General features: G+C 34.6%; 1 protein-coding gene across 3 annotated transcripts in view; it reads left to right on the forward strand.

Moving 5' to 3' along the window:
* LOC106882826 (serine/threonine-protein kinase SMG1) overlaps positions 1–11290 on the forward strand; it is a 197669-nt gene that overhangs the window by 76860 nt on the left and 109519 nt on the right. For all 3 annotated transcript variants that reach the window (XM_052969574.1, XM_052969573.1, XM_052969575.1), the window contains 4 exons: positions 2888–2989; positions 4432–4611; positions 5881–5980; positions 9686–9887. In XM_052969574.1, the coding sequence (XP_052825534.1) occupies positions 2888–2989; positions 4432–4611; positions 5881–5980; positions 9686–9887 (584 nt within the window). The remainder of the gene's footprint in view (positions 1–2887; positions 2990–4431; positions 4612–5880; positions 5981–9685; positions 9888–11290) is intronic.

Raw genomic sequence — 11290 nt, forward strand, 5'->3', positions numbered from 1 at the left:
CTCTCTCTCTCTCTCATTGAATTGAATTGAAATCTATGTTTCTTTGAGGGGAAGGTAAAACTTGACAAACTGCTTCACCCTTTGTTGTTGGGCTACTGTGGTGTTTGTTTAGAAAGGACAGATTGTGACTGTGATAAAATAATGAAAGCAATATTTACTAAGTGAGCCCGATTATACAAAGATATAATTAAATGTAAAATATGAAAATTAGAAAATAAAATGCTTTGAAGAGAGCAGAAATTGAAAGAGAAGAGAAAGTGAAAAGGCAACATTTACTTTGAAGTGGGAGCAGAAAGTGAAAGATGTATGTACGTGTATATGAAATGGACTGGGTTTACGTGTATGTGAGAGAGAGAGAGAGAAAAAGAGAGAATGACTGAGTGAAGGTGTGTGTTGTAAGTATTTTTTTACATGTATGTGTAAGTAGCTCTCACTCGTTCTCTCTCTCTCTCTCTCTCTCTCTCTTTCTCTCTCTCTCTCTCTCTCTTTCTCTCTCTCTCTCTTTCTCTCTCTCTCTCTCTCTTTCTCTCTTTCTCTCTCTCTCTCTCTCTCTCTCTCACACACACACATTATCTTTCATATACATGTACATAGATACATGTGCATACATCTTTTTTGTATATACGTGTGCATGTGAGAGTGAGTGACTAATTGTATTTCCTCATAACATATAGAAAAATGAATGTCTTTTAAGGTACACACTCGTATAGAAAATGTGACATTATTGTTGTGGTATAAAATGTTTACAATAGTTTACTTATAGAAAAGATTATAATGTTAAAAATTTGTAATGCAAATGTGTAAATGAAAGTAAAGTTCTTTGGTAGCTGAAAGATTACTGAATCTTTTGATACCCCTTACATCAAAATCGGCAACATACACACACACACACATAGAGACTCTCTTTTATATATACATAGGCAGGCAGGCATGCATGCATGTGAAATAAAATGATTTAAGTTTTGATGATCCTTTTCTGAAGGCATGACAGTCATTTTCTCATTCTGGAGGCTGGATGTGTGATGCACTCTGTGTCTCTTCAGATAACATCATCTTGGCAGTGCTGGACACAGCTTACAAAAGTTTCATCTAAGAGTGGTTCCAAATTCTAAATGAGATCTTGCCCAGGAAAGTTATAGAAATAATTATCCATGTACTACTTTTTGGTGATGCTTTTGATCAGATACAGTGACTTGACAACGTAAAGATATGATGTTTTTTACAGTAAATGTTTCTATTTTCACTTTTGTTAAACACAATATTTTAATCATTAAGAAATATTTTTAAGTGAATGTGATTTCAAAAATGTAAGTTGTTTGTACAGTAAGTATTTATATTTTAGCTTTCTTTAAACAGACAATATTTTAAAGTTATTTTTTAATTATTTTCAAGCGAATACCTTTACAAAAATTCTTTTTGACATATTCAAAAAATATTTTAGAGTGAAAATGACTTTTAAAATACAGTAAATATTCCATAAAAGACCCATCCGTAACCTTGGTGTGAAATGATTTTTGTCCATAGGTTTTTCTTCAAGTGCATTCAACATATCTCACCGTCAAAGATTTGGCTGCTATTTCTACCACGCCCTGCTACCACGTAACAGCTATTTGTGATAAAAGACACAAAATACATATTACATGGTAGCAGGGTGTGCAAGAAATAGCAGCCAAATCTTTCCTTTTCTGGAGAAAGGAGCTATTTGTGTGTGATTTCAATGTCACATTCATTGAAAGCATGCGAAATAACATGGAAAAGAATAAAACAGCCCACGAAACAAAACTCTATTGCTGGGAAATTCAGACTTTCCTGGTAACCCAATGGGTCATGGATAGTCTAGTATATACACACACACACACACACATATAAATATATATACATACATACGTGTGTGTGTCTGCCTCTCTCTCTCTCTCTGTTATTTTCTCCTTGTTTTATAATGTAACAGTTGTAACTGAGCCTCACCATCATACAAACAGTGTCATTCATTTCCAATCTTCTGTGAAAACATGTCCAACAAGGAGAAAATATTATCTTTCTTGCAAGCAAGTGAAGGTTGGTGACAAAAAAAGCATCCAACCATAGAAAATTTGCTTCCACAAAATCCATCCAGCTCATGCATGGAAAAGTGAATATAATAAAACAATAAAGATGATTAGTTATTATGATTGGCATCATTATAAGATTGCTTGATATTGTTATATTTTGAAGAGGGACTAAATCTGGTTTAAATGCAACATAAATCATTGAATAAACTAAATTATTTATGCTGCATAGACAACACATTGCCTGTAGCTCTCTCTCATCACAATTGAGCAATTGTTCATTTCTACTAACAACAACAAATAATAGTAATGATATAAGGACAAAAAAACACAGTGTAAGATCATAAACTTAGAAACTGAAAAATGTCAGTGGAAAACAAAGGTGACAACTATTGGTGTGGTTGACTGGTGCTCTGGGCACACCACTCAAATTGCTACCTAAAAGACTGAAGGATGTTGGAATTGAGATAAGCATTATCAACCTGCAGAAAAGTGCCACTCTGTATTCTGCAAGAATCCCAAGGAAGATTCTTGAAATTTGAGAAGATTTGTTTTCACCAAACCACAAGACATCTCTGCTACTGAAAGTAGCATGCAATTGCTTTATAATTACCATATGATGGTGGCTAAAACAAAACAAAAAAGAAACAAAAATTATTTGCCTGTATTTGTTTTAAATTTGACATTCTGGATAGTTGAAACGGAGTTAGTTCATTTGCAGTCTAGAAAAGGAGAAATAAGTTTAAAATTTGTTGTTTTTTTATTCAAAGTGGAATAAAGGATTATTGTTTGAATATCAATTATTCCCTTTTTCTGCTCTTTTCTTTTTTAATCATCGACAGCTGCGTTGAATTGTGTATCTATCGTCTAACTGACCATCACAAACATGTTAAAGATGCCTACAGTTCCCTGTTGAAAGCCATCCCTTTAAATCTAACAGCATGGTACGTTGAGAGATTCATTTCTATTCACCATCATTTCTATTTTTAAGATCTCTTTTTATTATGATATTGTTTTCATTTGTGCTGTATACGTTTCTCAGGGAATTATATTTTTCAGCTAATATAAGGCATTTATTAGGAAGTAACTTAAGCGTTTCTATCTTGTTTTTGTATCAATTTAAAATATACAGTATACACATGTGCAGAATGGCTGTGTGGTTAAGAAGTTCACTTTCCTACACATGGTTTTGGGTTCAGTCCTACTGCATTGCACCTTGAGCAAGTATCTTCTGCTATAACCCCAGGTCAACCAAAACCTTGCAAATGGATTTGATAGATGGAAACTAAAAGAAGTCCATTGTGTGTGTGCACACATGTTTTGTGTTTCCTTCTCTTAGTATGTGGGATAGTTGTAAATGAGCATTACCATCATACAAGTCATACAAGTGATGTCTTTCCATGTTAACATGTCCAACGACGGGGAAGTATTATCTTATTTGGAAGCAAGGGAGGGTTGGTGATAAAAAGAGCATTCAGCTATAGAAAATCTTCCTTGACAAATTCTTTCTGACCCATACAAGCATGGAAAAGTAGACATTAAAATGATGGCAACACTGTTCAGGTTAATGGTAGGAAGAACAATTAACTATAAAAAATAACAATCAATTACTCTTTTAAAGCCATTTCGCCCATGAGAATGGGGTGGTGTTATTGTTGTTTAGCCCCAAGTCAGTCCTGATTAGGGACATTCCAGCTGTGATCATCCCGTCCTTTTAGGTGTGTTTGGGACTACAGTATCTAATGTATACTTTTTCTGTTTTTAAAATGTAGGGTATGATTTTAGGGGTTTCTAAATACAGTAGATTAAGTGACTATGAAGAGGCTCCTAAAAATGGGATGTGATGTTATATAGTTTGACAAATACTATAAAAGAATACAAGATAATGTTTTCTAACAGTGGCCACACGTTTTTGGGGAGAATATAGTCAATTATTTTATGGTGGGCTCTTTCCAGTTTCCATCTATAAAAATCCACTCACAGAGCTATAGTAGAAGACATGAGCCTAAAGTGCTGCATCTCCAAGTTCATTATTGCCTTTATAATGTGAAACTAATATTTCAAGTACTCAATTTGAAACATTAAACATTTGTTAATGACTAATTGATAACCTTTGGAATGTTGTCCAAGCTGAGAAGCTCAGTTTAGACTAGTTTGCTTGCCATCTTTTACTCCAACACAATACAAAATGTGTCTAACTGCTCTAGATATTTAATGAGTTACTTCAGAGCTAACTGGCCATTCAACAAACCACTAACACAATATTACAAAACAACACTTCATAGTGGTTAATTGAATTCTCTCATCTATTTCCCTATTATAAAGTGGTTTATCAGTGATTTAAACATTTGTTTCTTTTTTTCTCTTTGGATTTTTTTATTTGCAGCCTTTCTACTTTGGTGAGGCTGGAAGATGGACTACAGACGAAAACTAGCTGCAAAGTAAGAGGCCTTAAAGCTGCTTGGTTGGCCCGCCGTCAGCACATATGCCGCACACAGCCAGCTATATTTCATTCACACAACTTTAGACAAGTCATGGCTTACATACTACAAAACAACATGCCAAGGTAAATTGATTTCCTTTCTCTCTCTCTGTTCCTATCTCCTTCCATCTCATTCTTATTCTGTTTGTCTCAAGTATATTCTACATATCTGATCAAAATGTTTAATTTTTAATTAAATTTATTTAAAACTTCAAATTTTGTAAATTATACTTGATGAAGCAAAAATATTAATTTTTGATGAGAAAAAGATATAGTTGATTAAATCCATCTCAGTATATTACTCTATTTGATGTTGGTTAGCCCTAGGTCAGTCCTGCATAGATGTAAATTCATAAATTGTTTGTTAGTGAAGGTATGATCTACAGACAATTATTCAGTCAGTCCTCTCCTATCTATCATCGCAGCTTTTATTCAGACAATGTATATAGAAATGACTTATCCAAAGCATTCTTTTAGAAGATGGTAGGATGTGACTTAAAGGAAATTTCACTCAGTGAGTGGAGTGCTTCAACTGGTGTTTCTTTTTGTTGATCCTAGCAAATCTAAAATCAGAAATTATAAGACAAAACCAAGTTCTGTAATGTATTTAATTTAATCTACCTTTGCAATAATCCACTGCCCTTAAATGTGTGTGTCATTAATATAAAAACTTGATGTATTTCAATGAAGGAAATCTATGATCGCTTTCACCAGTACGTCATTTACACAGCTCTTGCTGGCAAACATTCTAGATATTACATTACAAGAAAACTATACTTGTTTTGAAGTGAAGTTTTCTGCTGTTAGATATACATATAATATTTTTAACTATTAACATTCCGTTGTTATATATACTTTTTTATCATCAGCATTATGTTAACATCCACTTTTCCATGCTTGCATGGGTAAGATGGGTTTCATCAAAACAAATTTTCTATACTCTGGTTCCCTTTCTGTTGCCAACTCTCACTTTTTCCCCTTGGTCAGACATATTTTTCACAGAAGACTTGAAATGAATGACACCACTAGTATGATGGTGACACTCACTCAGTTATCATATAATGGAAAAACAAGGTGATACAACTATCATACACAAACACACATATACATGATGAGCTGTTTTCAATGTCTGTCCACCAAATCATCTTACATAGCTTTGGCCAACCCTGGGTTATAGTAGAAGACTCCAGCCCAAGGTAGCATACAGTGGGACTGAATCCGAAGCTGTGTGGTTGGGAAATAAACTTAAACCCCACATCCACTAACATTTACATACATAATTTTACATATCCTCATACATATGCTTATGGGCCATTCTTGCATTAAATTTTATTTACTGTTTCTCTTTTTCAGTACATTTGGTTCATTAAATTGGTTGGAAAGTATGTTCTTCAGTCAAATGTCAGAGAAAGAAGAGGAGAAAAAAGATGATGCCGTGACACTAGCATCTTTGGTAAGCAATGCCTATAACTGTTTTTGTTGAATTTGGTTTCATTTAATTATCAAAAATTTTCAGTAATTTGGATGGTTTTAATATAGGACTAATGTTTATACATAGTTATATTAAAATCATGTTTAATAAAGAACCTGTTTAACTGGTGTGATCTTCCCTATATTCATGTAATTATGAAATTTGAGAGCTAAGCACATTTATACAAGTGGTCTGAAGTAGATTCATATTTATGGGTTAAGATCCAAAACTATTGATCATATATTCACTATTGCAGATATTTGTGATATATTCTTGACAGTCCTGGTTTAGGACGAATGATGCTGTAACTTAGCCCCAGGGGACATCATCTCCAGCTGGCTATACGACATGATCTGTGTCCTTATAGTTTTGAACAAGGGAATCTAGCACCCCCACTTAGCTCAAAACAATATCTGTGTATCACAATTTCCGGGTTATTTCCCTTCATCAGCACAGAGTAATTGTTTGGCTAGAGGTTCATTCTTTACTACAGGCACAATGCCTAAACACAGAGGGGATATACACAGACATGTGGGAACAAAAAACACATGAAAGGATGTATGTAAAATGAATTAAATAACAATGAAAATGAGACGGCTATCTCGCTTCCGCTCCGAGATGAAACCGTGAATTCCTTTTTCCTTTAAAACTTTACATTTTAAATAACAATTTCCACCCCTGCTCTGAGGTGAAACTGCGACTTCCCTTTTCTTTTTCACCTTACAATTTTAAAGAAAACATTTTAAAACAAATTGTTCATTCATATAGTTACAGGATTTATTTTCTTTTTCTTTTTTTATTTAAACCAAAAAGTTTAACCAAATGTTTTCTTCTGTCTTTCACAGTCTTTAAAATAAATCACGACTTACCACTTCATCTTCTCCTTTTCATCCACATAATTCACCATTGAAGCACGAGGTTCAACATCCACCTCAGGCCTTAGTGGGTTCACTCTTTCATAATGTCTTCCAATTTTGAAATTCTTTTAACTTTTAGGGTGTCCTACTTCATTTAAAAAGTCTTGTTCCTGTTTGTATCTTGCATGTCTGTTTTTTTTTTTTGTGGGGGGGCTCTGTAATTCTTGGCTTCCCTGTGATTGTGTCTATGTGTTCATTTGATTGTAATTCTGCATATTTCGTCTCTGTGTCTATGTCTTTAGATTTCCGTAATTCTGAGTTATCTTGTTTCTGTTCGTCTATACTTCTGTCTCTTTGCATGTCTATGTGTTTGAGTGTCTGTGGGTTTGAATGTTTCTGTACTTGTAAGTCCTTTACTGGTGATCCTACTGGTAAATCTTCCCCGTTTCTCGTTGTTGGTTGGGTTTCCTCTTCTGTTGCTTTGTACTTCTTCAATTCCACTATCGTTTTTTTTTCTTTTTTTCTTGCTTTCACCTCCACAAAATTCCCCCGTCTTGTTCTGTTATTTGTTTCTGCTATTTCTCTACCATTTATTCTCCTAAATACTCTCCTCTACACTTTCCACTGCTGCTCTAGGGCATTTCTTTCTCAAGTGCCCTCTTTCACCACATTTGTAACACTTTGGGGGTCTCCTCTCTAACATTATCTCCAGCTTTTCTTCATTTGGTAGCTCTAAAGTTTCAGGTATTTCGTTGTAATATTTTGGGCTCAATGCACAGATTATCTCTAATCCGTAGCCCCTCTACTTCACTTGTTGGGTTTGGCTTATCATGCCCATCTTCACGTCTTCACTTTCTTTCCTCATCTCCGAATAAAATATTGCAGCTATTATCCACTCTGGATCTGTCCACAGTGGGATTCTTCCTACCCTAATTCTGACAATTCTTTTGTCCAAACAGTTTGGCATCAAAGTCCATTTTTCTCCCTGTATCAGCTTGTTGGAGGTTTTTTTCCGCCCATTCTTCTGATATAAAGGTTACCACTATAGACGCATATCTCTTTCCTCTCATAAAGAACTCTATGCTGTCTCCTATATGTACTTCCAAAATTTCTTGTATTTCTTCCTGCGGTGCGTGTTCATTTCTTCTGTTTTCATTTGAAAACATTCTGAATATGACTGTCTTCTTTTCCATTTTCATTTTTTCCTCCTCTGGTAGGGTCATTTTTATATTTGACCCTTCCTTCTCTACCATACTACTATATTTCTTTATCAGCTCTCCATTCCACTGTAACATCTGTTTCCACACAGATCTCCAGCAGCTTCTGCATAACTTCTCATTTTTCTTGGTTATTCACCACCACCCAACAATGGTGGCTTTGCAAAAGAAATTTGCCTAGAGTTCTTCAAAATAACAACAAAAAAAATGTTTGGGTAGAGCTGGCACTGCCAAATTCCAATTCGAAATATATAGTTTTCAAAGTGACAACTAGTCACTGATCTATAAATTTAAAAATTACTATTTTTAAATCTCTATTTTTAAAACGTGAGATATTCAGTATTTTGTAGTAAAGATTGTTTGCCAACATAACATGGCAGTCCTGGTTTGGGACGAATGCTGCTGTAATTTATCCCCAGGGAATTTGGCTTGGCAGCTCCATCTCTAGCCGAACAATTATTCTGTACTGATGAAGGGGAATAACCCAGAAATCGCGATACGCAGATATTGTTTTGAGCTGAGCGGGAGTGCTAGATTCCCTTGTTCGAAAATATAAGGACACAGATCATGTTGTATAGCCAGCTGAAGACGATGTTTCCTGGGGCTAAATTACAGCAACATTAGTCCTAAACCAGGACTGCCTTGTTATGTTGGCAAACAGTCTTTACTACAAAGTACTGTTGCTGAATATCTTACGTTGTGAGATTTAAAAATAGTAATTTCCTGCTTCCTTTGTTTAACTTTAAAAAAAAAATAATCAGGTTGATCCTATTTTTTAGTTGAGTGGTTAGCGATAGGAAGGGATTCTTATTGTAAATATGATCTCTGCAGCAACAGCAATTTCATCTGTGTAAGCATAGTAAAATTGGTTATAAAATAGTAACTGTGAAGTAATGGTATTGTCAGATGGTTTTATACTACATTGGTTTCTAGTTTTAGACATCTATTTATAAAGTATTGATATATGAACAGGTGCATACATGTCTTCAGCTGGGTTTTAGTTGATGATTTGCTTTTGCCTCTTGTAAAGGTGGAAATCACACTACTATGACTGCTGTTCTTGTGCCCTATATCTTTATATTTCAGGCAATTTATTGTACAAAACTCTTTAGTGGTTAGCATAATGGATCTAGTTTCAAAAATCTTTGGTCTTGTGCTGATGCAGATAACCAAATTTGAGAAAATGTGACTTTTCTTGCTAAATTGGGAAAATGGGTGTACAACATGATGAAATTATTTTATTCCTTTCATATCTTATTTTGGTTTTAAAAATTTCACATTACAATGTCAGTAGTGTTTGATTGCTAATAGAAAAGTTTGTGGGGTTATATGTTATCATCTGTGTTGTGCTTATTATAAAGACATCTAACTCTTATATAGTTTGGTCCATGGATGTGTAAATAATTACCACAAAGTAAATACAGATCCCCTCAGTAATAAGTGGCAGCATTATAATTGTTTCATTAAATTTTGGGTGTTGTAAGTGAACATAGGCTCTGCCAGTTGATTTCCCTAGTGACAACACATAAAAACAGTTTTTAGTTGTAACTTAGCAATAATTATATGACTCCCTAATATTATTGTAGTGTGTACTTTGATAATTTTCATTGTAGGTGAGCGGGAATTATGCACTGCTGTGGTTCTGGTCAACATGGGAAGCTGCTCAGTTCTGTGTCTTGTCTCGCCTGAGAACTCCACTAGGCAAACCACAAGAGACATTCACAACGATTGAGAGCGTCATAAAAGCTTATGCAGCTGAAATCCGAAACAAGGGAGATTTAGAAGATGGCCTGAAATCCTATGATCCCAAAAAAGGTATGTGTTTTAAATGGATCATCTATCTGTAGAACTGTCTCTCAAGTTAATATTTCCTACCTAACAGATCTACACCAATTTCTTTTCAGTTGTTGCAAGTTTTTCCTGCTGCTGTTGCTACTCATGTTTTATTGTTATAAAACTGTGTAATTCTGACTTGTGAAATCATTATCATCATTTAACTCTTTCGTTACCAAGTCGCCTGAAAAAAATTTTGGTTCATGTGACCAAGCTGCCCAAAACCGCCCGTAATCACATGTTCATATTTAAATGAGAATATCAGAGCAAATTTCGTTAGTACATTCGTGAAAACACATGATTATACTGCATAAACAGTTCGGCTACAGTTTTGTACATTGATTGATTTGTTATTTTAATTCTGTGAATTTTGGGAGATTTTTTTCCAAACTTGTTCCTGTTGTGTTTCGAAAATTTGTAATTCTGACAAAAAATGGATACGAATTTCATTCTGTCAAGCAGCGAGTCATAATTTGAAGGATTTTCCACTGAAGACCTTGATAAATCTAACTCTATAACTGAAAAAAAAAGCACGTGGTATTTGATAATGAATCTGATGTTTCATTTTCTGAAAGTGAAAGCAGTGAATCCGAGAGCTCCGATGATAGCAATAAAGAGAATGAATTGGTACCTGAATGGAGTGAAAATTTGAAAACTTTCTTTCAGTGATTTTTCTGAAGAAACTGGACCAAGTCACAGTCTTTCCCACGAGAGCAAAGCTTTGGACTATTTCTTTTTACTTTTTCCTATGAACTTATTTGAAACAAACCGTTACGCTGAAAGTAAGCAAAATATAAAAAAGGATAGTTTGTGGTTTTCCACAAGCTTGAATGAAATTAAGGCATATTTTGCCTTAAATATTATTATGGGCATTAGTAAGCTACCCAGAATAACAAATTACTGGAGTTGTGATGAACCCTTTGGAGATGAATATGTCTCCAATATAATGACGAGGACATGATTTTTGAAATTGACTCAGTATTTACATATCAGAGACACGAGCAGTACACCAGTACGTGGAGAACCAAACTTTGATCCCTTATTTAAAATAAGACCCTCATTGACTATGTTTAAAACACATATAAAACAGTTTATAAACCAGGGAGATATTTATCTATTGATGAGGGTATGGTGGGCTAGAAAGGCCGAGTGTGTTTTCGACAATATATGCCAGGAAAGCCCACAAAATGGGGTATCAAAGTTTGGAAAATTTGTGAATCAAACACTGGGTACTGCTCTGGATTTGAATTTTATACTGGAAAAAGAGACAATTATGTAAGTCAGCATGACCTAGGGTCTGATGTGGTCTGGAATTTATCACTTCCATACCATAACCAGGTCTGTATATTATTTTTTGACCGATTTTTCAGTTCGGTCAAACTTGC

This window comes from Octopus bimaculoides, chromosome 7 (genome assembly GCF_001194135.2).
Source record: "Octopus bimaculoides isolate UCB-OBI-ISO-001 chromosome 7, ASM119413v2, whole genome shotgun sequence".
Taxonomy (NCBI): Eukaryota; Metazoa; Mollusca; class Cephalopoda; order Octopoda; family Octopodidae; genus Octopus; species Octopus bimaculoides.